Raw genomic sequence first — 26,573 nt, forward strand, 5'->3', positions numbered from 1 at the left:
GCCCCCTCCTCCAAATAGTGTACTTTTCCTTGTCTTCTTCAAATTCCTCCTCAAATTGCTGCCTGACTGTTCTGTCTAAACCATCCACACCAACCCTTTGATTTGTGTTAAAAAAGGGTCAGACTTAATGATGCCTTTGTCATCCTAAGTAAAGCAGCCACATGTATAGTACTTACAGTAGTACATGAAGCCTAACTGAAACTGAGCATTGGGCCATCCCTTCTCTGCAGCTTTCTGAAAGTATTTAAGTGCTTCTGCATAATTCTGCAAGATAATTACACTTTGTTACTCAAAGGTACATGCATAACTCCATGGTAACAATTGCCTTCCACTTTTTTAAAGAGTGTAGTTAGTGCCCTATGTGATTTAAGCTAATTAAAATTGTATCAGAAGTATTACACATTTTATTTCATTATTATATTAGATTCTACCAAGAAATAATTATCTCATTATCATTGTAAATTATGTCTTTTCCTACACTGACAATAGGTTTTGTTAGATATTGGGGGAAGGTCACTCAAAAAGACAAAAGTTAAACTGAGAAGACAAATTTATCTATCCCAAAAAAAAAAATCCTCTTGGGTTAGATGATTTCTAAGTTCACTTAGAATCTATGATTCTAAGATATTAATTAGGGTTGTTATTCTTGTCATAAGCTTACTCTATGTCTCTGGCAAATATTTCACTGGATTATTTTATTTTGTATTATTAGATATGATACCTCCACGAACCAGGTAATAGAGACTAATTCCTTTAAATTAATCAATGGTCATGAATTTCACCCTAGTCAATTTCTGGAAACATGAAAGATGATAAAACTGTTTAACTTACCACGGGAACTCCTTTCCCATAAAAGTAAAGAAGACCGAGCCCATGAAGACCAATTGCATTGCCCTAGAACGGATTTAAAAATCGAAGTAACGTCTTAGAAGAATTCATGATAAGGAACAGTGCTGCAAAATCATTCACAAAATTTGAAACATGCACAATAGGAGCTGAATTAAGGCAGGTTAATGAGGCAGTTGGCATTATTCTGACCCTCTCTACTTTCTCCTTTCACACTTTCATAGCCCCCATCTGACCGGAAAAGAGGGAAATGACAGTCACATCTTTCCTCCAATCTTCTTTTTCTTACTTTTTTTCAAATTAGAGAATGATTGCCTTTTCTGCCATACAACAGTGTGAATCAGTTATAAGTATACTAATACCCCTCCCTCTTGAACCTCTGTCCCAATCTTTCATTCAGCATTTCTTTAGGGATTGCTTTGTGTGACTCCACAAGAGGCATCAGGCAGAGGTAGGAGGTGAAAGTCAAAAGATTCTGAGGCAAACCAGACAGCACCTTCCATGTCTAAAGGCAGCCTGACAGGTCCGTGGGCTCTGACCCACTAGGAGGGACCTCTTAATTGTGGCAAATGTGGTGAGTCCTGCAGTGGAAACAGATGGATGGTGTTGTGGGCAGCCCAGAAGAGGGACACTCAACTGCCTGTGGGACCGAGCAGGCTGAGTCGTTAGAGGTGGTGACATTTGAGCTGGGTCTTAAAGGATGTGTGGGAATTTTTCAGAAGGGAGAAGTCTATCTAAACACTTGTTACCTGCTTTGGGCAAAGGAGGTTGATGTAAGTGGCCAAATAACATTTTAGAGACTCTGTGGCTTTCAATCTAGCCATTGTGGATGGTAAAGCACTGTTGGCCTATGTTTTTTTAATTCAAATTTTACTATTTATTAGGTTTATAGTATTTCCTCAGGAACTTAAGTTCTGATAGGAAACTCTCCAAATTTCTTTTTACTGCCTAAACATATTCATTTGTAATTATTTTTTATAATTTAATAATTGAAATGTAGTTATTGCAGATACAGATAGAGTACTCCTCGGTGAGACAGAAATCGCACATAACTAGAGACGGCATAGTTCAACAACTATTTCAAGGTGCTAAACTTTGAACCTATCCCTATTCAAAGGGCCAGCTAGTGTAAGAATTCTTGAGGACAGTCTATGTGCATTTCAAACAGCTGGTATATGTCTACTGTCTTCTCCTCTCTTCTCCCCTGACTACATCGACCTGTAGTCCCAGGAGTCTGGGGATGCTCTGCTCTGGGGGTAAAGCCTAGTGTGAGGCATGTGGTAAAGTATTGAATCTACCTCCTTTTAGCTACCCTCATTTATTTATTTTTTATTTTTTATACCTTTTTATGTAGACCATTTTCAGAGTCTTTACTAAATTTGTTACAATGTTGCTTCTTTTGTTTCATGTTTTGTATTTTGCGCTTGGGGCTTGTGAGATCTTAGCTCTCTGACCAAAGATTGAACTTGCACCCCCTGCATTGCAAGGAGAATTCTTCACCACTGGACCACCAGAGAAGTCCCTATCTTCATTTAGATGTTGAGAGAAATGAGAGGGAAGGGAAATTAGAGGAAGGAAAAGGGAAGGAGGCAGAAAGAGAAAGGTTAGAGTACTGGGGACAAATTCCTTTCTATCTTTAAGAGAATCCCTGGGGAACCAGGGGCTCACTGGATGACTCAGCAACCGTCTAAGGCCCAGAGCAATGGACATGAGTTTGAGCAAACTCTGGGAGATGGTGAAGGACAGGGAAGCCTGGCGTGCTGCAGTCCATGGGGTCACGGGCCACAAAGAGTCAGACATGACTTAGTGACCAATCAACAACAAAACCTGTTCAGAATGTTCAGATCAAGAGCGGCCAGCTGAGATGCCCCCTGAGCCATGTGGGTACTGTAAGACGTGCGTAAGCCAGGTTATGGGGGGGAGGTGGAGACTGAGGCCAACCAAGGGCAGCTGCACGTCTAAAGGCAGCGGCACCTCCCCTGCTCTGCTGCGGCTCACTGTCCTCACGTGGAATGGCCACCGCGTGTGCTCAGCTCTTCTCATTTTCCAAGAGAAGCTGGACACCCAGATTTTGATATGAAATTTCCTCATTTTTAAAACTCCTTCCAAGCTGAAAAAAATATATGCGTAGGCAATCCCTCTCCCTATACATACTTCCACATTAGGGCTCAGTGCTCCGGCTGAGATGAACTGACATGAACCTAGGGAGCAGATGCTCATATTAGATGCTCAACTCCTGTGAGGAACGAAGACCACTGCCCTCCTCTCGGTGGAGAGACACGGCCTTCAGACACCAGGAGAGAGGGTGCAGCGTAGCAGCAGTGAAGTTCTAGCAGTACAAAGTGAACACAGGGCACTTTCAGAAGAGGGAGAGGATGAAGTGTGCCAGGAAGGCAGGGAAGGCTTTGTGGGGGTAGAGAGGACAGAGCTCTGCACTGGGGGTGGGTGTTCAGAAGGATTCTGGGAAGGGAGAGGGGATGACAAAAGTGTGAAGATGGAGCTGGGCCCGGTGTGTCCATAGTTGTGAGAGAGAAAACCAGAAGAATATGGTCCAACTTGGACCCAGCATCACATTGGACAGCTGTTCATGTTTCTGAGTAAGATACAAGAAGTCAGAGAGTCCACAGCTTTGCATCGTGGTACTGATGTGACTTGGAAACAACTTTAAAAGCAGCAGTTAAAAAAAAAAAAAAAAAAACAGTAAAAGAAGATTATGGGGCTGCCCTGGTGGCTCAGTGGTGAAGAATCTGCCTGCCAGTGTGGGAGACATGGGTTCGATCCCTGGTCTCGGAAGAGCCCATATGCCACAGGGCAACTAAACCTGCGTGCTGCCTCTACCAAAGCCCATGTGCGCTGGAGCCCATGCTCCACCGTAAGAGGAGCCACCACCATGAGAGGCTCCTGCACCGCAATGACAGAGTAGCCCCTGCTCACTGCAGCTGGAGAAAAGCCCGTGGGGCAATGAAGACCCAGCACAGCCAAGAGATGGTAATACTGAATTTTAAAAAAGAGAAGCGTACAAGTGTGCAGGAGTGGAGACAGAAGCTCTATACTTTGGTAGTGAGCCCAAGGGAGAAATCTAATAAATTGTCCTGGAGATGATAAGGGATTACATGGTCATATTTACCTGATGCCATTCAGAAGAATGACCTTAACTACAATGTTAGATTTCCTCCATAAAGAAGGGCAGCTCAGGCTTAGGACTCGAGTAGCTCAGATCACAACTGGTTACATAGCCCTGAACAGCTTGGGGGCTGGGTTAATTTACACACTCAGCTCCCTGGCGTTGTTCCTTTACACTGACAGATCAGCACTATTTGCTATTACATTACCCCGCCTCTTTTTTGGGTCTGCTTTCCTTGTCGTCCTAATCTAATGGTATTCTGGATGACTGTCTTGCTGAGCAGCAATTCCATATAAATTACAAGGGAGAGGAGCCGACTACCAGCCTTCTCAGTAATTTACACCATAATAGCTTCAGTTCCGAGGTGCTAGTCATTTATAAATAGGCTCCTAAAGCAGCATGTGGGCTTTTAAAAAGCATGAACAGTTGAAAATATTCCCCATTTGAGCACATCTCTACTGCCAGTGTTGCAGTAAGATGGTGTAAGACAACAAAAGGGTTCTTACGCCACAGGGATAGAAAGTTTATCAAGGCTGCTCTCCAATGTTAGGGTGGTGGGTGTTGCTATGAGGATGTCTTTTATGCACCAAAGGTGTTTAGGGGAGTCTGCTAAATTTCACCTGACAGATCCAGCCTCACTGAGCTTAGGAACAAGGCAGGAACTTCAATGGCAGGAGCCATACTCTGAGATTCCTCTGTTTCCTCACAGATCCAATCCATTCTGCCTTGGATATGCTTTGAAATTCACTCTACCTAACGGGCCCCAGACTTAGAAAGATAATAGCTGACACATAGCACATACTATGCACAGGCACTGCTTCAAGTATTTTTAATATGAGGCACATAACTATTGACTCATTAAATCCTGAAAACAGCAATATGAGGGAAGTATTCTTATATTCTCATTTTATAGACAGGGAAATTGGGATGTGGAGGGGTTAAGTAACCCATCTATGGTCACACAGCTAGTCAACTGAAGGACTGGCCTTCAGACCAGGGATTCTGTCTCCAGAGCTGTGCTCTCAGTCATCTCGTCCTGGCTCTTGGACAGCCTTCTGCCTGAGCCAGAGCCTTTGAGTAAGGTCAGAGGAGAGAAAACTGGGCATTTTTTGGTTATCTTTGTATTCAACTTACCGCAGTTACTGACGGAGTTTTCCCTTCCTCTGCCCTCATCTTTTTTGTTTCTTGAGCTAGATGGCCTCATGTACCACATGGTGGAGGGGACGCTGAGTTGTCTGGCCTGCAGCTAGGATGCCATCTTCCATTTACCAAGAAGGCGAGGTGGGTCTCTGCCTACCCCAACCTCCTATTTTATTGTCAGTGACGCTGTTCTTTATCAGGACCCTACACTCCTCTCAGGCCCATTAATCGGGCACGGGGCTTTGGAGTTAATGCTTCAGCCCCAGTCTGCATGTTAATACAGGCAAATGTTTCATGTGTCTACAGAATGGGCAGGGTACATACCTTACTTGCTGCCATAGAAAAGTACTTGAAAGCAGTAGCATTATTTTGTGGTGCTGCAGCATTCCCTTCTAAATACATCTACAAAAAAGCACACACACACACAAATAAAAAGCTGTAAAAACTAAAGATTTCGAGGGCAATGAAAATGTTTTAGAATGACATCGAGGTGATGATGGCACAACACATTGAATGTAGTAAATGCCGCTGAAGCACATACTTTAAAATGGGCAATTTTATGTTATTTGAATTTCTCCTCGTTTTTAATAAAAGGAAAAATTAAGGATACAATCTAGTACACACACTCTAGAGTACCCTCACCTAAGGGTGAGAAAAGAATCCTGTGGTATTTTTTCATGTTTTCTTGCATCTAAATTTACTGTATGTAGTACTTCTCGAAACTGGGCACTCGTCCCCATGGTTACTGATACAGACTGGCTGTGGGAGCCAAGGGCAGTGCGCAGGGGAGTGAGTAGCCTTGTAAGGAGAGAAGGTGCCTCTCCAGAGGAACCTTCCACAAAGGCTCCTCCCGTCAGTCAGGGAGGAGCTGGTTCTTTGGTCAGTCTGTACCTGGTTCTCATTCCAGGGACAGTGGGAGGAGGCACCACGTTGGGTGGAGGTGTGTCCCGGGGTTTGATGTACAATTAGATCAGCTCTCCTGTTACACACCAGGGGTTCATGGGGAGGGCTCCGAGTTACTCTCAGCCAGGAGCCCTGGGCCTCTGGTACTTTCAAAGACTGCTTTAGGGGAAGGGATAGTTAGGGAGTTTGGGACTGACGTGTACACGCTGCTGTATTTTAAATGGATGACCGACAAGGACAGAATGTATAGCACTTGGAACTCTGCTCAATGTTATGTGGCAGCCTGGATGGGAGGGAGGTTTGGAGGAGAATGGAGCCTGGTGGGCTACAGTCCATGGGGTTGCAAAGAGTCAGACATGGCTGAGTGACTTCACTTCACTTCAAGCTGTGGCAAGTTGCAAAAATAGCCATAATACTTTATGGGCTTCCCTGGTGGCTCAGAGGTTAAAGCGTCTGCCTGGAATGCGGGAGACCCGGGTTCGATCCTTGGGTCGGGAAGATCCCCTGGAGAAGGAAATGGCAATCCACTCAAGTATTCTTGCCTGGAGAATCCCATGGACAGAGAAGCCTAGTAGGTTACAGTCCACAGGGTCGCAAAGAGTCGGACACGACTGAGCGACTTCACCTTACCTTACCTATAAATATGGCTGAGTCTCTTTGCTGTCCACCTGAAACTATCACAACATTGTTAACAGCTATGCTCCAATATAAAATTAAAAGTTAAAAAAAGACTGCTTTTGGTACCCCAGATAAAGACCACCTGACCTGTCTGAGAACAAAGACTCAGCACCCCAATGCAGAGAAGCCCTCCTTCCAGCGTCTTTATCATCTTGGTTTTTAGGGGGAGAACTCCAAATCTGGATGGACCAGTCACCATATTGTCACCAACACAGCAGCGCCCCTGTCCTAGCTGTATAACTAGGGCCTCAGTCTCCCCGTCTGTAAAATGGGCCTATCACAGCAGCCGTATCAGCTCCATCCAGAATGACAATGAAAAGGTGGTTGTCACGGTGCCAACCCAGTACCAGAGGGAAAGATGGCTGACAAGGATTTCAAGGATGCAGCAAATATCTTGAAACCCAGTCCGGCAAATTCCAATGAGCAGAAGGGATCAGGTGAGGGCCGTTCAGAAATCTCAGCTCTCATGCACCCAGCCCAGGCTGCAGTCTCCACACCAGTCATAAAGAACAATGCAGACCCTGCTGGATTTTCCATACACCCAGGCTAGGCATTGAAGAGTTTTCCACTGTATACATTTTTATCCAGATGAAGGTATTTTTATATTTTGACAATAGGAAACAGTGACCAATTTTCAGAGTAATCAAATCTGGAACAAATGAAAACATCTCCTTTTAGCCACCACCGCCCTGTCCCAACTAAGGCAATCGTGGGAGACACACCACTTTTTACTGTTGAAAGCCACACAACACTGAAATCCAGGCTTACATGCAGACTGCAGTTCTTAAAGGACTAAATCTGGCTTTTATGTGACGGGATTTGATTAAGCACTTAGCATATAGTCTTTTGAACATGGAAAATCCTGTTGTACTTAAAGCTAGCAGACCTGTGAACAACTTTGTCAGGTTCACGTCCTGTAACGGTAAACAGAACAAAACCCCACAAAACCGTTTCTATGAGAGAGTGATGAACTTTGTTTAAATTTTAAAAAAAAAGGAACACGTTCTGTAATAAACGCGTCACTCAATACAGAATTGTATAATAATGTCTGGGTGTCTTGTTTGCTTTATTCTGGAGTTGGGGCTGCAAAAAAAAAAAAAAAAAAAGACTGCTTTTGGTACCCCAGATAAAGACCACTATTGTATGGGACTTCTTCTCAAACTGTCACCTCAAGAATACCACTGTCAGTTTGTAGCTGAAGGCCCTGCTTAGCTGCTTTCATGAAAAAGGCAGGCAGACCTGTTACCCTACACTGGTTCAGTTAGCTGGTACTACTAGGTTTTAAGAAATGAAAACTATTGATCAAGATGAAGCTTGTACCTTTCCTATAAATGCCATAGCATTTGCGCTCCCAGCTTTTGCTGCCTTTAAGAAGTAGTACAATGCTTTCTGGAGAGAAAAGGAACAGTATTATTCACAGTCATAAACATATCCTGTAAAATAGCTTTTGCATTAAACTTTATTTCATTTGACATGCATTAAAAAACCTCTCTGAAATGCCTGCTTCGTTCAAGGCACTCACTACTCCAAGTGCTATTTCAATCATGAACCTGGAGAGTGGGAGATAAATATATATATATATATATATTTCATACATACAGTTTTAGAATGTGAGGGCTTGTTTTTCACATTTGGAAAGGCATCATGGGCATGTTGCTTTGGGGAGGAGAGATAAATCCCAGCTGTAGAACTAAATACTCCATTATTTCTAAAAAACTACACTTGTATGTTGACAGTATGTACTTACTGTGTAAGACAGTTTGTGTAACTGGCAGAATTGAATATACAGCATCCTAATGTTTACGGTGCAGAGGGAATGAGACCAGACACACCTGGTTGCCTTCTTGGTCCAGGTCTCTCTGCAGAGGTGAACCTCAGACCAGTTCTTTCCAAAGAAAGTCAAAGGGGGCCAGCAAAACCTTCTGACTCTCTCTGGGTCATAACATTAAATGAAATGCTCAGTCTAAACGCATGGGAGGTCACCTGTCTCTTGCTGCCTCATTCCTCAGGCCTCCTCCTGACTTTCCCTAAGTTCTCGTCAGAGACTTCGTGGAGAATTAAGGAAATAAGTCCCACGAATGAGAAATGAAGACCTGCTCCAAAGTGTCTTAGTAGGACACAACTTTCCTCTCTTTAAAAAGCCTTGACTGATTGTAAGGGTCTGCAATTGATGGGCAAGGATCTGCCCCTTCCCAAAGAGAAGAGAATGCTTGAGGAAGAAAGGTACGTAGTTCTTTTATATGTAAGTTTTCTCTAGAAATATTGGCAACTTATTTGAGAACTATACACATTATGTCGCAAGTCAGTCTGCCACGGACATAAAGTAAATACAAAAGCCACCATCCTGGACCTCATCATGTCATGGATCCATCCACCCATCCTTCTCTTCTTCACGTATCCTTTCAAGATCTTGACTGATACCTGCCATACATATGGTAATATGTTAGGTATCACAGGTGATTGATAGATGAACAAAAACCACGGTTCCTACTTTGCTTCTTAGCAATGCTGCTGTGAAAAAGTAGATGTAAATAGCAATGACAATAAGTGTAAGATAGAATAAAAGGGACACTAAAAAGAATTAGAGGGGTTTAGAACAACAGAAATTGTACCTAGTCCTTTTAAGTATTTTATAAGCTTTTTCTTCCTTCATCTTCAAAACTGCACTGTAAGGAAGGTATTACTAATATCTGAGCTATTTAGTGACAGTTGGAGTCAAGAAGCCGATACTGGCATCCTGCCAGCAGCCTAAATCCAATTCCCGTGCATTCGGCACTCTGCCTTCATGGTTTAAAGATCGAGGACTCAAATGATAAAGGTCACACAAAAGATGGAGAGGATTCACCACACAGGGGGCATCAGGAGCTGAGGGCACAACATGAGCAAAGCATGGAGATGGGAGTGTCCAAAGTGTGTCCCGGAAATAGTAGCTCCTTCTCTATGGCTGAAGTAGAGCACTCAAAAGCTAGGATGTGCTAAACTGTGATGGGGCAACACTGTTAACAGGCTAAGGCCTTTTATTTTCTCTATGGCTGAAGTAGAGCACTCAAAAGCTAGGATGTGCTAAACTGTGATGGGGCAATACTATTAACAGGCTAAGGCCTTTTATTTTATTTGGTTTAGAAATAGAAACCAGTGGAGATTCATGAGCATGAGGGAGTGTTGAAACAAATGCGGCTGAAAATGTCTGGAATAATGTAGGTGTCAGTTGGATAGGAGAAAATTATAGCAATGTATGATTTACTATACCAATTACATATTGGTAAATAAATCAAATGTATGATAAAATGTATGATTTAATAATCACATTTATCAAAGAACATCAATATAAAAAATATTTCTTATGAATATCCCTGCTGAACCAAGGCCCAAATATATCCATCGAGAACCATGATGCGTGCAAGTCACAGTATTTCCAGCCTTGTTCCCTCATTCGTGGTCTCCTCCTCCGTGCTCTTGGGCACTCTGTCTTTCCCCATCGTAGAATGCATCCATTGATTTAACTGTCCGCTTAATTTTCTGTTTCCCCCAATGTTGACTCCTCTGTACTTAGCACAGTATCTACTGTATATTAGGCAGTCAGAAAATGTTTCTGAGATGAATGAATGAGTGAGTGAATGAAAGAACAAATTTGTTAATCTCTAAAACAAAGGGACTGAATTTTAATCTTTATGGTCCCTTCCAGCTCTAAAATTATGATTTTGTAAACTCATTTTCAAAGTGCAGTTTCAGAGTTTGGGCTCAAATATTTGGCATTAGAGAGTTACGCTCTGGGAAACTAGATTTAAACTGTTAAAAGAGAATAGCCTATTCCCCAGAAGCGAATAAGAATCCTGGAGTTTTTCCCCATCCTTCAATATAATGAGTCCATAAAGACCAAAAATGGAGGATCTAATTTCTCCTTCCACTTTCCTTGGTTACTTGGCATCTCAGTTCTCTTTAATTTCTCTTTACATTAACTTGCCTTTAATGTTGGGCTTCCCAGGTAGCTCAGTGGTAAAGAATCTGCCTGCCAATGCAGGAGATGCATGTTTGATCCCTGGGTGGAGAAGATCTCCTGGAGAAGGAAATGGCAACCCACTCTAGTATTCTTGCCTGGAAAATGTCATGGACAGAGGAGCCTGGCCAGTCCATAGGGCTGCAAAGAGCCAGACATGACTGAGTTCACATGCCTTTAAAGCCACTGTTTCAACTGCATAAACATTTACTAAACACTCTGTGAAAGTATCATGCAAGCTGCTTCAGCGGCCATGCACGGGCCAACCTGCATTCTTGCTTTTAGAGTCAAGTATTCATCCATCCATTCATCTATCCATCTGCTGTGTTCTGTATATTTCTGTTCCCCCCAAATCCATATGTTGAAAACCTACTACCCAACATGATGGTATTAGGAAGTGAAGTTTCTGAGAGGTGATTGGGAGAGTCCTCATGAATGGGATTAGTGCCCTTGAAAAAGGCCCCAGAGAGCTAGCTTGACCCTTCTGCCAGGCAGGGATGCAAGGAAAATCCTACAGATTGTAAGAGGGCCCTCACCCAAACATGGTGGCACCCTGATCTCAGACTTCCAGCCTCCAAAACTGTGAGAAAATAAAGTTCCATTGTGCATAAGCCACCAAGTACTCAGTATTTTTGTTACAATGGTTCAAACAAAAACACGATCCATCCATCCGTCCTTCCTTCATATATTTACTGAGCACCTACCATCATATTTTACTGGTTATAACATGTATACCCCCATCTCTCATTTTAATCAGGACATTTTTTTACTATCAATGGCACCATATAATTTATATTGGCAGTGTTTTCTCTTGCTCAGTAAAACATAAGGTATCTTATAACTGATGGTGTCTTAGGATGAAATATAGTGTGTCTTAGGCATTATGCTAGGTGAAGTTTTATTATTTGAATGCACATCTCTCTCTTTTTTTTTAAAACTGAACATGATTTTTCATTGGTTCTAAGAAAATCCCTAGTTTAATCAGTTTGCAATGTTTCCTCTAGAATGAAATGCCAAGAAAATGTATTGTTCTAAAAACATTTGGGAATACTTCTTTTATCTCAGGCTCTGTAAATCACTCTTAAAAGGGATAGCATTAGCTCTTTTCTTTTTCATGGATGGCAGAGTGGATAAAACAGTTGCCTTTACATATTTGATATTATTCCTCTTCTGGTTATAACTTAATTAACTTAATTATGCCTTACCCACTTTAATAACATGCACCAAAACACCCAGCTTTTCCTAATCCAATTCATCCTGGGCCTGTATATATTTAGAAAAGCAAATAACATTAAAATGTATGTATACAAATTCAAGACAATGTAATCAAGACTTGCACATACAATACTTTCCAATAATTAAGAATCTTGTGGGGAGAAGGTGAAAATGTTGCCTATAGTGACAACTAATATGAGAAATTAATTCAATCAAACAACGAGGAGGGTGAAAACATCAAGCTAGTCATTTCTAAGTATTTTGATTTTTAATTTGCTGGACAGTGCCGGGACAGGACTGGGAAAGGTCAGTTTTCATTCCAGTGACAGAGAAAAGCAGTGCCAAAGAATGTTCAAACTACTGTACAATTGCATTCATCTCACACGCTAGCAAAGTAATGCTCAAAATTCTTCAAGCTAGGCTTCAACAGTACATAAACTGAGATCTTCCAGATGTTCAACCTGAATTTAGAAAAGGTAGAGGAACCAGAGATCAACTGCCAACATCAGCCGGATCATAGAAAAAGAATTCCAGAAAAACATCTACTTCTGCTTCATTGACTATATGCTAAACCCTTTGACTGTGTAGATTACAACAAACTGTGGAAAATTCTTAAAGAGATGGGAACCAGACCATCTCACTTGCCTCCTGAGAAACTTGTATGCAGGTCAAGAAGAAACCAGACATGGAACAACAAACTGATTCCAATTTGGAAAAAGGAGTAAGTCTCAAGGCTGTATGCTTATTTAATTTATATGCGGAGTACCTCATGTGAAATGTTGGGCTGGATGAAGCATAAGCTGGAATCAAGATTGCCGGGAGAAATATCAATAACCTCAGACATGCCGATGACACCACCCTTATGGCAGAGAGCGAAGAAGAACTAAAGAGCCTCTTGATGAAGGTGAAAGAGGAGAGTGAAAAAGCTGGCTTAAAACCCAACATTCAAAAAATTAAGATCATGGCATCTGGTCCTATCACTTCATGGCAAATAGATGGGGAAACAATGGAAACAGTGACAGACTTTATTTCTGGGAGCTCCAAAATCACTGAAGATGCCAACTGCAGCCATGAAATTAAAAGATGTTTGCTCCTTGGAAGGAAAGCTATGACCAACCTAGACACCATATTAAGAAGTAGAGACATTACTTTTCCAACAAAGGTCCATCTAGTCAAAGCTATGGTTTTTCCAGCAGTCATGTATGGATGTGAGAGTTGGAACATAAAGAAGGATAAGTGCCATAGAATTGATGCTTTTGAACTGTGGTATTGAATAAGACTCTTGGGAGTCCCTTAGACTGCAAGGAGATCCAACCAATCCATCCTAAAGGAGATCAGTCCTGGGTGTTCATTGGAGGGACTGATGTTGAAGCTGAAACTCCAATACTTTGGCCACCTGAAGCCAAGAGCTGACTCACTGGAAAAGACTCTGATGCCGGGAAAGATTGAGGGAAGGAGGAGAAGGGGACGACAGAGGATGAGATGGTTGAATGGCATCACCGACTCAACGGACATGGGTTTGGGTGGACTCCAGGAGTTGGTGATGGACAGGGAGGCCTGGCATGCTGCAGTTCACAGGGTCGCAAAGAGTTGGACACTACTGAGTGACTGAACTGAACTGATGCTGAAGCTGAAACTCCAATACTTTGGCCACCTGATGCAAAGAGCCAACTGATTAGAAAAGATCTTGATGCTGGGAAAGACTGAAGGCAGGGTGAGAAGGAGATGACAGAGGATGAGATGGTTGGATGGCGTCACCAACTTGATAGACACGAGTTTGAGCAAGCTCCAGGAGATGGAGAAGGACAGGGAAGCCTGGTGTGCTGCAGTCCCTGGGGTTGCGAAGAGTCAGGCATGACTGAGTGAGTGAACAACAACAACCAGGCATCACTTATATTTATAAAGAACCTTGCAATAATTTTCTTTGGTGGACTAAAATATTAGCATACTCACTCAAGTGGCTGAGAAATAACATCTAATTCTTAGGATGCTATCATTTATTTATTCAGTAGACAGTAAGTACCTAGTACATCAGTTCAGTTCAGTTGCTCAGTTGTGTCCGACTCTTTGCGACCCCATAAATCACAGCATGCCAGGCCTCCCTGTCCATCACCAACACCCAGAGTTCACTCAGACTCACGTCCATCTAGTTAGTGATGCCATCCAGCCATCTCATCCTCTGTTTTCCCCTTCTCCTCCTGCCCCCAATCCCTCCCAGCATCAGCGTCTTTTCCGATGAGTCAACACTTCACATGAGGTGGCCAGTGTACTGGAGCTTCAGCATCAGCATCATTCGTTCCAAAGAAATCCCAGGGTTGATCTCCTTCAGAATGGACTGGTTGGATCTCCTTTCAGTTCAAGGGACTCTCAAGAGTCTTCTCCAACACCACAGTTCAAACGCATCAATTCTACCGCGCTCAGCCCTCTTCACAGTCCAACTCTCACATCCGTACATGACTATTGGAAAAACCATAGCCTTGACTAGACGGAACTTAGTCGGCAAAGTAACGTCTCTGCTTTTGAATGTGCTGTCTAGGTTGGTCATAACTTTTCTTCCGAGGAGTAAGCGTCTTTTAATTTCATGGCTGCAATCACCATCTGCAGTGATTTTGGAGCCCAAAAAATAAAGTCTGACACTGTTTCCACTCTTTCCACATCTATTTCCCATGAAGTGAAGGGACCAGATGCCATGATCTTTGTTTTCTGAATGTTGAGCTTTAAGCCAACTGTTTCGCTCTCCTCTTTCACTTTCAGCAAGAGGCTTTTTAGTTCCTCTTCACTTTCTGCCATAAGGGTGGTGTCATCTGCATATCTGAGGTTACTAATATTTCTCCCAGCAATCTTAATTCTAGCTTGTGTTTCTTCCAGTCCAGCGTTTCTCATGATGTACTCTGCATATAAGTTAAATAAGCAGGGTGACAATATACAGCCTTGACGTACTCCTTTTCCTATTTGGAACCAGTCTGTTGTTCCATGTCCAGTTCTAATTGTTGCTTCCTGATCTGCATACAGATTTCTCAGGAGACAGGTCAGGTGGTCTGGTATTCCCATCTCTTTCAGAATCTTCCACAGTTGATTGTGATCCACACAGTCAAAGGCTTCGGCATAGTCAATAAAGCAGAAATAGATGTTTTTCTGGAACTCTCTTGCTTTTTCCATGATCCAGCGGATGTTGGCAATTTGATCTCTGGTTCCTCTGCCTTTTCTAAAACCAGCTTGAACATCAGGAAGTTCACAGTTCACGTATTGCTGAAGCCTGGCTTGGAGAATTTTGAGCATTACTTTACTAGCATGTGACATGAGTGCAATTGTGCAGTAGTTTGAGCATTCTCTGGCATTACCTTTCTTTGGGATTGGAATGAAAACTGAACTTTTCCAGTCCTGTGGCCACTACTGAGTTTTCCAAATTTGTTGGCCTATTGAGTGCAGCACTTTCACAGCATCCTCTTTCAGGATTTGAAATAGCTCAAGTGGAATTCCATCACCTCCACTAGCTTTGTTCGTAGTGATGCTTTCTAAGGCCCACTTGACTTCACATTCCAGGATGTCTGGCTCTAGGTGAGTGATCACACCATCGTGATTATCTGGGTCGTGAAGATCTTTTTTGTACAGTTCTTCTGTGTATTCTTGCCACCTCTTCTTAATATCTTCTGCTTCTGTTAGGTCCAGACCATTTGTGTCCTTTATCAAGCCCATCTTTGCATGAAATGTTCCCTTGGTATCTCTAATTTTCTTGAAGAGATCTCTAGTCTTTCCCATTCTGTTGTTTTCCTCTATTTCTTTGCACTGATCGCTGAAGAAGGCTTTCTTATCTCTTCTTGCTATTCTTTGGAACTCTGCATTCAGATGCTTATATCTTTCCTTTCTCCTTTGCTTTTTGCTTCTCTTCTTTTCACAGCTATTTGTAAGACCTCCCCAGACAGTCATTTTGCTTTTTTGCATTTCTTTTCCATGGGGATGGTCTTGATCCCTGTCTCCTGTACCATGTCATGAACCTCATTCCATAGTTCATCAGGCACTTTATCTATCAGATCTAGGCCCTTAAATCTATTTCTCACTTCCACTGTATAATCATAAGGGATTTGATTGAGGTCATACCTGAATGGTCTAGCGGTTTTCCCTACTTTCTTCAATTTGAGTCTGAATTTGGTATAAGGAGTTCATGATCTGAGCCACAGTCAGCTCCTGGTCTTGTTTTTGTTGACTGTATAGAGCTTCTCCATCTTTGGCTGCAAAGAATATAATCAGTCTGATTTTGGTGTTGACCATCTGGTGATGTCCATGTGTAGAGTCTTCTCTTGTGTTGTTGGAAGAGGGTGTTTGCTATGACCAGTGCATTTTCTTGGCAAAACTCTATTAGTCTTTGCCCTGCTTCATTCTGCATTCCAAGGCCAAATTTGCCTGTTACTCCAGGTGTTTCTTTTTTTTTTTTTTTTGTTACATCCAATTTTTTTAAATTAATTAATTTTTTTTAATTTAATTTTAAAATCTTTAATTCTTACATGTGTTCCCAAACATGAACCCCCCTCCCACCTCCCTCCCCATAACATCTCTGTGGGTCATCCCCTTGCACCAGCCCCAAGCATGCTGTATCCTGCGTCAGACATAGACTGGCGATTCAATTCTTACATGATAGTATACATGATAGAATGCCATTCTCCCAAATCATCCCACCCTCTCCCTCTCCCTCTGAGTCCAAAAGTCCGTTATACACCGCTGTGTCTTTTTTCCTGTCTTGCATACAGGGTCATCATTGCTATCTTTCTAAATTCCATATATATGTGTTAGTATACTGTATTGGTGTTTTTCTTTCTGGCTTACTTCACTCTGTATAATCGGCTCCAGTTTCATCCATCTCATCAGAACTGATTCAAATGAATTCTTTTTAATGGCTGAGTAATACTCCATTGTGTACATGTACCAAAGCTTTCTTATCCATTCATCTGCTGATGGACATCTAGGTTGTTTCCATGTCCTGGCTATTATAAACAGTGCTGCGATGAACCAGGTGTTTCTTTACTTCCTACTTTTGCATTCCAGTCCCCTATAATGAAAAGGACATCTTTTTTGGGTGTTAGTTCTAAGAGGTCTTGTAGGTCTTCATAAACCATTCAACTTCAGCTTCTTCAGCATTACTGGTTGGGGCATAGACTTGGATTACCGTGATATTGAATGTTTTGCCTTGGAGACGAACAGAGATCATTCTGTCGTTTTTAGGATTGCACCCAAGTACTGCATTTTGGACTCTTTTGTTGACCATGATGGCTACTCCATTTCTTCTGAGGGATTCCTGCCCACAGTAGTAGATATAATGGTCATCTGAGTTAAATTCACCCATTCCAGTCCATTTTAGTTCGCTGATTCCTAGAATGTCGACGTTCACTCTTGCCATCTCTTGTTTGACCACTTCCAATTTGCCTTGATTCATGGACCTGACATTCCAGGTTCCTATGCAATATTGCTCTTTACATCATCGGACCTTGCTTTTAATCTAAGTACAGGACACACATTTTGAATAAGATGGATAAGAATTTACATTGCACTGCAGGAAGACAGTTAACAAGCCAAGATCAGTAAAGTACAAGAAATGAGAGGGGCTAGAGAAAAATAAACACAGTATGATAAGATAAGTGATTAAAAAAAAAAGGTAGAATTGATCAAGAAAATCCTCTCTGAGGAAGTAAGATTTAAAGGATAAGAAGCTAGCCATGGGGAGATCTTCCCACTCCTCTCTGCATATCTCACACTATTCCAAATTGATTTTGGTGCAGGGCTTCCCTGGTTGCTCAGATGTTAAAGCATCTGCCCGCAATGCAGGAGACCTGGGTTCGATCCCTAGGTTGGGAAGATCCCCTGGAGAAGGAAATGGCAACCCACTCCAGTATTCTTGCCTGGTGAATCCCATGGATGGAAGAGCCTGGTGGGCTACAGTCCACAGGGTTGCAAAGAGTCTGACATGACTGAGTGACTTCACTTCACTTCAAGCTGTGGCAAGTTGCAAAAATAGCCATAATACTTTGCAGGTCTGCCTGTTAAGAGAAGTTCTTTTTCCTATTCTTTCAATGCTGGCTGGCCTTGTGACTTACTTTGGCCAAAAGAATATGGCAGAATTGATTCTGTCGTTTCTGACCCTAGGCCTCAGGAGACTTTCACTACTGCATTTGTAAAACATTTGACTGCCATGTAAAAAGAGTGGGTCTGCTAGCTGGAGGATGAGAGCATGTGGAGAGATCAAGCCATCCTAGCTGCCATGGATGGCCATCATAAATCAGCCAGCCCTGGTCAAAACTCTAGCAAACTCTAGATGTGTGAACAAGCCCAGCCAAGATCAGAAGAATTACTCAGGGGAACCCAGCCATAACTACTGACCTGCCAAAATCATGAATTAAATAAATGGTGGTTGTGTTAGGGTACCTACGTTTGGGGGTGGTTTATGATGGCAGCCTAAGCTAACTGAATAGCCAGTGAATCTTGAGGTCTGATGCCTTGATGGGAATCCTTCATCCAAGTTCAGGTTTCTTTAGGCTAAGGAAAGCAGGAAGGGCTAGTGCTTGCCCTACTGCTGGGATGGTTCTGGAATTAAACAAGTCTTTTTGAGATGTCTGGATGGGAAGCAGGGGGCCCAACCTACCAACAGAAAATTAGAAGCAACCTGAATGATTACATCATTCCTTTTTCTTGCCTTATGAATAAGAAAACTAGATATCAATGACTGGTGTTTTTATAAACTTGTTTTTTTGTTTTTGCTCAGGTCAAGAGTAAGTAAGTAAGTTTTAAGTTGAGTTTAAGTAAGTTTTAATGAAAGGAGCACAGGCTTTGAATACAGAAATACTGAGTTGGACGTTTATTTCTTAACACTCTTACTACCAAGCTGTGAGATTTGAAACAATTTACATCATCTATCATCTATCATCTACAGCCTCAGCTTCTCATCTGTAAAACAGAGCTAATGAATGTGAATGAGCCCATAGCAGAGCTTGTCTGGGCCATTCAGCTGAGGCTCGACTGCCTTGCCGTTGCTGCTACAGCACCAGACTCTTCTATTGCCAGCCTTGGGACTGCACCTCATTCTCACCTGGAGGCAGCTATAGCTCCCATCTGGTGTTCATGTGGCTGGAGCTGACTGGAAGTGCTTAGCTTTGTGGGGTTTTATATACTCTATAGATGTTAGTGGGCATTCTGTATAGGTGTGGTTTTGGTGCCTTCATAATCAAATTTTGTCTTTATGGAAAATGGGAACTTCTTCCCAGTTTTGCATCTTGTAGTTAGCAGAAGAAACTCATCACAGGCTGAAATCTGATATTGCCATAATATTGTGAATCCAGAAGTTCTCATCCAAGAAGATAAAACCTTAGTTGAAGACCTTCAGTTGAGCTGTCCTGAGATGGATGCATATGTTTATTTCAACTGCTACCTATTTTATCACATTTTGTGAAATTAACTTTGACATTTACATAATGCGTATAAAGTGAAAAGTGAAGTCACTGAGTCGTGTCTGACTCTTAGTGAGCCCATGGACTGCAGCCTACCAGGCTCCTCCATCCATGGGATTTTCCAGGCAAGAGTACTGAAGTGGGTTGCCATTTCCTTTTCCAGGGGATCTTCCCAACCCAGGGATCGAACCCAGGTCTCCTGCACTGTGGCTGGATTCCTTACCACCTGAGCCACCAGCCCATGTAGGAAGCCCATTGAAAGCGTATAGTACCTCATATAAAACAGAAACTATAGTGCCAAAGATACATTCATGAAATAACAATGTAAAGTGAAACAGAGAGTAATAACAGTTCAGATTTTTATGTAACTGCTGTGGAAGTAGTTATTTCTATTGCTTAGCCATTGGGATTGAAGTAGAGCAAATACTCCTTTGAGACAGTGAGCACATGGCTCCTATAAAATAACAAGCGCTACAAAGTCATCTTTTAAGAAGAATATCAGCTACTTCCCCAGATCTATGGGGATCTAGGGCCTTAAAACTACAATCAGGGTTGAGAGAAGATCTCATCCATGGGTTTTGGCATCTTACTGAGGAGGATCCTGTGTAGGTTAAGTTTATTTGCTTTTTTCTCCACCATATATTTGAATTGTTAATTAATCGTCTAACTTCACTGGGATAAAATAAGGTTAAGCGATTGAAAGGAGCTTTACAAATTTATAAAGAAGCTTAATAATATACTCAATTATGTTGGAAGCAGCCTGCCCTCTGATTTAGCTCAGTGGGGTTGAGGCTGGTCCTCAGGCTCCCTGGCAGGAAATTTCCAGGTGGACTTGCCACAGCTGGCCTTAGAGAGAGCGTGTCCTCCTCACCTAGCCCCAGGGCCATTGTGAGTCTCAGTGGGAAGAGGGCAGGTTCAGTGGGACCCCAGAAACTCCCCCCAGCTACTCTTTCACAGGCCTCTACCCCTCCATACTTAGAGGAGGTAGGAAAAGTGCTTTCTCTAACAAACTCTGTTCTCCTTCAAAAGCTGGAAAGCAGGTCTGACAAAGGAAGCTGCGGTGGGCTTTCCCGGGCAGCTTGTCCACCCACCCTCAGCTTCCCTTACCCCTGTCCTCCCACCCACATGACTCAAGCTTGAGATGGACTTACATAGTAATCTTGATCCAGACCTTTCCTCCCAATTAGGTGCAACTGTCCGAGAGATACCTAGAAAAGAGGAGTTTTGGAAAATAATTTTAGCAGTAGTATTCATTTTAACAAAGAAAAAGGGAAAAAAATTACCTGATGATTTTACTATAGTACATCAATCCAGTTTGCTGCAGTTAGCGTGTCTTAAAAAAAGAGGCAGGAAACCATTCCTGACTCTGTGTTTTATTGGGTAAATGGTTGACATGGGGTATGCAGCTTCCTCAGGGGCAGGAAGCTGGCCTGATGATGTACAGCAATGCCCGGCACACTAGTGACCTTAACTTTTGGTTCTCAAAGGTCACATAAACGATGTCTCATTTCTATTCTTATTTCCAAAGACAGGCTGCTTCTGGCTTCTGATAAGAGTTCATTCATATTAAAACCAACATTTATGGTAACTCTTTTCTATAATTACAATCTAGTTTTTTTTTAATAAGTTTTTTAGGGTAAGTGCCCCAAAAATGCCACTACTATGGCAACTGGCTCCTTCATAAGCTATAAGAAACTACAAGTTAGGGAACAAAAAAGGAGCAGAACAAAGAGGAGGGGGTTCTCTTTCCTTTCCTATTCTGGATGGGGCATTGCTGTTAACCCTTCTAGGACTCAGAGAGAACCAAGGCCTTTGTCATTAAAATGTTCTAAAAATTTAAGTTCATCTGTATACATTACTTGTATCTGAACATCTCCTCTTTCTGCCAAAAATTTATAGTATTGGTATATGTCCCAGTCCAAAATCTCACTGTTAGAACTCAGATTTTCAGGTCTTTCAGTTAGTCTCACTTTTTCCACTGGAATACCTTCACTTTTTTCCAATTTATCAGCAACTGTGAAGAGAAACAAGCAAGAGCAATATATAACAGTCATCTTAGAGCAAGCACTATTCGGCTGATTCTCTTTAAACTATGCCGAGATTGGGCCTACTAACAGAAAAGAAATACCCTTAGGAGACAGAAATCTGCTAATTTTGTTGATTTGGTTCTGAGAAAAGTATAAGACACTACCTATTCTTTGTAACCAGTATAATCATTGTATCAGTATATGTCAGACCCTACTGAAGACCTTAACCAGGCAGACTCAGGAAAGAAGATAGATGTCAGAAGAAGGCAACCAACCTTTCTATCACTGACTTTTTCTGGGCATCCTGAAACTACAATATAAGAGTAAGAACTGCTTCTTATTTACTTCCTATGGATAGTCTGAAAATAAACTGTAAATATGCTTGAGTAAACCTAAAAAAACAGCAGTTTGAAATATATATATATCAAATAATTTCAGTTTCATTAAGCACATAAAAACATCTTGCTATATAAAGCATCTTAAATTCAAAAGCAGTTTTTTTCTCAGATCCTAATCATGACAAAGATGTAAATTTAGATGTTATTATGATTATAGAAACTAACTAAATGGACTTTAGCTTACTCACTTCTTAGACTTTTATTTAATACTCCATTATGTAGTCCAGTTTAGTGATGCTGCGTGTGGAAATATTACATGCAACTTTGAAAATTCTAGAAATAATTAACCTCATGCTCAATTTTTTTTTTTTTTTGTAGACAAAGGTTAGGGTAATAGAGTAATGATTACTTGAATTGTTCTCAAATGCAGTGATAGAGATTGCCAGTGTATGTATCTTGCACATACATTGTACAATGTATGTACATCCATAGCTTCAGGAATTTTTTAACAAGGCATCTTATATTTGAAATGTTTGAATTATAAAAAATACTTAATATTTATTGATGTTATATTTAAGTTCTCAGTTTAAGGAAAGAAGATCACCAGATCAAGTAAAACAGAATTATTTGGAGACATGAGCTAACAAAAATAAAAGATGAGTACAATCATTTAGAACTTTTTGAAAAGTAACTTAAGAAATCAGAAGCTTCACATTGTATGGAAAGAGCTGTATTATAACTGATGTTAAAGCACAGTCTTTAAATACCTTATAAATACTTCAACTAGTATTGATTAATTTTTTAAATTTCTTGGCAAGTCTATCTTAAAATAAACTATGTGGATTACTCACTATAATCTGCCGCTTTCTTGTAATGACTTAGGGAAACTTCACAATTCTGTAGAACATTGATTCCTGACAAATATCTGTACCCCTAAAACACAGGCATATACATTCTTAATATTCTGACAATGCAATATTTATAACACACTTATTTGGGCTCAAGAATATTTAATTACAAACCAAAATCATCTGCGACATCATGCTTCCTCCAGCACTTCCAAAGGTATAATATATCAGTGCCTAAAGTTAAAAAAAATTATTTGACATCTAAATTTGAAACTCAAACCCAATCACTGCTTTTTTATTCCTAGCCCAGCAATGAACCTCGAAATACTCCCACATAAATCCTAAATTTCATTCTCTTCCTCTTTAAAGATGGCTTCCATTCACTGAGGGCTTATTGAGTTCTGAAGTTTGTGAAAAGGGGATTGTACATGATATTTCATTAAAACATCATGAAATCCCTATGGAGTAGATGTTATCTGAAACTTTATAATATGGAACATTAGGAAACTATGGCATTCAGGCCCTAACCTTCTCTAACTATTGAGCTGTGCTCTTACCCACCACTCTAGAGTGAGCTCTGCACTCAAAGAGTAGACTCTCTATTCAGTGTCCCTTTAAAAAAATCATATTTTTTTCCAAAAAAAAAAATAGAATGACGTTACCTTAGCTTGATTGTATTCCATTCCTATTCCATAAGAAGACAAAAATCCTAAGGCCTAAAGCCCAAAAGATAAAGAAAAATTCAATAAATCCATTTATTTTACAGTTATTACCAACATTAGTAAGGGTTGTTTTAAATGTCTGCTCTATAATTACTTGTATTGTTAACTTATTTCTTATAGCAAGTTGCATTATTATACTTTTACTAAGGCAGCACGAATTTAGAAAAGGTGGCAATAATGAAAGCTTTGTATAATATATGTGGAAATAAGCTAATACTTACTGAACTTTAGAATAATTATAGTGATAAAATAATATAAACCAATGCTCTGTATGTGTTTGCCTTTTTAGAAACATAAAGACATTTTTCTTCAATATATTAAAATTTGAATTTGAATATTTTTCTTCATATTTTTAAAATAAAATGTGATGGATATAAAAAGTTTGAACAGGAAAAAATTATATTGAATAAAAGGTTAAAGTCTGAACACAGATCAAGATGGTGGAATACGAAGTCCCAGGCCTTGTTCCTCCAATGGAGCCAAAATATATAGTGCAAAAAGCCTTTATGAGAACTCAAGAGACCAGTTAAGAAATCAATGTTACCCAGTCAAACTCACAGCAAAGAATAGCCCATTGAAATAGGTCAGAAAAGCCATTTTATTTAATCTGCAATCACTCCTCCCCAAGCCAGCATAGCTTGTTGTGATCAGGAAAAAAAGAGAAAAATGGGATAGGAATTCTGACTTTCAAGGAGTAGCTGATCAAAGATCTGACTTTCATCTCATCTGATTTACAGCACTGGCAGAACTGGAATGTTAGATGCTAGGGACCTCTAAGTAATAAAGAGAGCTTAGAGACTTGTTGCAACTCTAGAGAACCTACACTACCATAAAATGCAGTACTTAAGGAACATCAGCAAACCGAACATTATATTACATATAATAACATTGTAATACATATTGTGGGAGTCACAGGGGAGTGAGAGAAAAGGAGGCAGAGAAATTATTTTAAGAAAATTTGACTGAAAACTTCCCAAACCTGAGACAGGAAATAGACATCCAAATTCAAATTCAAAGAACTCCAAGTAGGATGAACTCAAAGAGCCCAATGCCAAGACATATCCTTACTCAAACTATCAAAAGTCAAAGGCACAGAACACTGGGTGTAGCAAGAGAAAAGAGACTTGCCACATACAAAGAAATTTCCATATGATTATGAGCAGATATATCAGCAGAAACATTACAGGGTAGAAGGGAGTGGGATGAAACATTCAAAATGTTGAAGGAAAAAAGCTGTCAACCAAGAACACTGTATCTGGCCAAACTAACTTTAAAAAATGAAGACAAAAATAGAAATTCCCTGATAATCAAAAACTGAGGGAATTCATCAACACTAGAGCTGCCTTACAAGAATTGCTAAAGGGTGTCCAAGTTGAAAGAATGCTAGCCATAACACAAAAGCATATAAAAATATAAAGCCCTCCGGTAATAATAAACACATAGACAAGCACAGAATCATATAATGCTGTAATGGTGGTGGATAAGTCACTTTAAATTCTGGTAGAGAATCTAAAAGGTAAAAGCATAAAAGATAGCTATAACTAAAAAACTATGCTAATGGATACAAAATATAAAAAGATATGATTTGTGTCATTGATAACATAAAATGGGAGGAGAGCAGAGTATATGTGATTGAAGTTACTGCTGCTGCCGCTAAGTCACTTCAGTCATGTCCGACTCTGTGCGATCTCATAGATGGTAACCTTCCAGGCTCCCCGTCCCTGGGATTCCCCACGCAAGAACACTGGAGTGGGTTGCCATTTCCTTTTCCAATGCATGAAAGTGAAAAATGAAAGTAAAGTCGCTCAGTCGTGTCCAACTCTTCGCGACCCCATGGACTGCAGCCTACCAGGCTCCTCTGCCCATGGGATTTTCCAGGCAAGAGTATTGGAGTGGGGTGCCATTGCCTTCTCTGACTGAAGTTAAGTCAATATCAATTTAAAATAGATTGGCGCAGTGGTAAAGAATCTGCCTGCCAATCCAGGAGATGCAGGAGACATGGGTTCAATCCCTGGGTCGGGAAGATCCCCTGCAAGAGGCAATGACAATCCACTCCAGTATTCTTGCCAGGAAAATCCCATGGACAGAGGAGCCTGGTGGGCTACAGTCCATGGGGTCACAGAGAGTCAGACACAACTGAACAACTGCATGCATGTTGTAACTATAAGACATTTTATGTAATCCCAAGAGTAACTACACTTGAGCAGAGAATGGCAACCCACTCCAGTATTCTTGCCTTGTCTTGTGCCATGGACAGAGAAGCCTGGCAGGCTATGGTCCACGCGGTCACAAAGAGTTGGACACGACTGAGCAACTAACACATGCACACAAAGAGTAACTACAAGGAAAATACCTATAGAAAATGCACCCAAACAATGAGGAGGGAATCAAAGTATGCCATTACAAAAAATAAATGAAAGACAAAAGAAGGCATCAAGAGAGGAAAAGGAGGATAAAATAAGTACAGGACAAGCAGAAAATAATGAACAAAATGGCAGTAGTGAGTCTTTCCCTTTAAGAAGTTACTCTAAATGTATATGGATTAAATTCACTCAATTAATAGACATAAAAGGCTGAATGGATAAGAAAACAAGACCCAACTTAATGCTGTCTACAGAAGATTTATTTTAGATACAGAAACACATAGTCTGAAAGTGAAAGAATGGAAGAAGATACTCTATGTAAATTGCAACCAAAAGAGAGGGATGATCACACTTAGATAAAATAGACTTCAAGTTAAAAACTGTCACAAGAGATAAAGGATATTGTGTAATGGTGAAAGGATCAATTCACCAGGAAGATATAACCACTATAAATATATATGCATATAAGAGCAGAGCACCCAAATACATGAAGCAAACACTGACAGAGCTGAAAGAAGAAACAGACATTAATACAATAACAGTAGCAGATTTTAATCCCCCACTTTCAAAAATGGATAGAACAACCAGACAAATTAACAAAATTTTCTTTGTTCACAGATGACATGATCTTATATACAGAAAACAAAAACTGCTAAAACTAATAAATTTAGAAAAAGTGTAGGATGCAAAATCAACACACAAAAATAGATTTTCTATACATTAACAATGAACATTCAGAAAAGGAAATTAACAGTCTAATTTACAATAGCATCAAAAACAATAAACACTTTAGAATAAACTAACCAAGGAGGTGAAAGGCTTGTACACTGAAAACTATAAAACATTGCTTAAAAAATCTGAAAATACATAAGTAAATGGAAAATATCCTATGTTTATGTATTAGAAGAAGTAATATTGCTACTTTATATCCAGAGGGAT

At 40.7% G+C, this 26,573-nt stretch overlaps 1 protein-coding gene across 3 annotated transcripts in view; it reads right to left on the reverse strand.

The window, feature by feature from the left end:
• The window catches only part of SEL1L2 (SEL1L2 adaptor subunit of SYVN1 ubiquitin ligase), an 84,590-nt gene that overhangs the window by 22,873 nt on the left and 35,144 nt on the right, over positions 1 to 26,573 (reverse strand). For 2 of the 3 annotated variants that reach the window (XM_068987719.1, XM_068987717.1), the window contains exons 4-12: positions 23,212 to 23,265; positions 22,724 to 22,783; positions 22,553 to 22,634; positions 21,196 to 21,350; positions 20,488 to 20,544; positions 8,012 to 8,080; positions 5,435 to 5,512; positions 832 to 894; positions 177 to 264 (exon numbers count right to left, since the gene is read on the reverse strand). In XM_068987719.1, coding sequence (XP_068843820.1) covers positions 177 to 264; positions 832 to 894; positions 5,435 to 5,512; positions 8,012 to 8,080; positions 20,488 to 20,544; positions 21,196 to 21,350; positions 22,553 to 22,634; positions 22,724 to 22,783; positions 23,212 to 23,265 — 706 coding nt within the window. The remainder of the gene's footprint in view (positions 1 to 176; positions 265 to 831; positions 895 to 5,434; positions 5,513 to 8,011; positions 8,081 to 20,487; positions 20,545 to 21,195; positions 21,351 to 22,552; positions 22,635 to 22,723; positions 22,784 to 23,211; positions 23,266 to 26,573) is intronic. The other variant, XM_068987718.1, reaches the window with a different exon arrangement.

This window comes from Capricornis sumatraensis, chromosome 15 (genome assembly GCF_032405125.1).
Source record: "Capricornis sumatraensis isolate serow.1 chromosome 15, serow.2, whole genome shotgun sequence".
In the NCBI taxonomy this organism is placed as follows: Eukaryota; Metazoa; Chordata; class Mammalia; order Artiodactyla; family Bovidae; genus Capricornis; species Capricornis sumatraensis.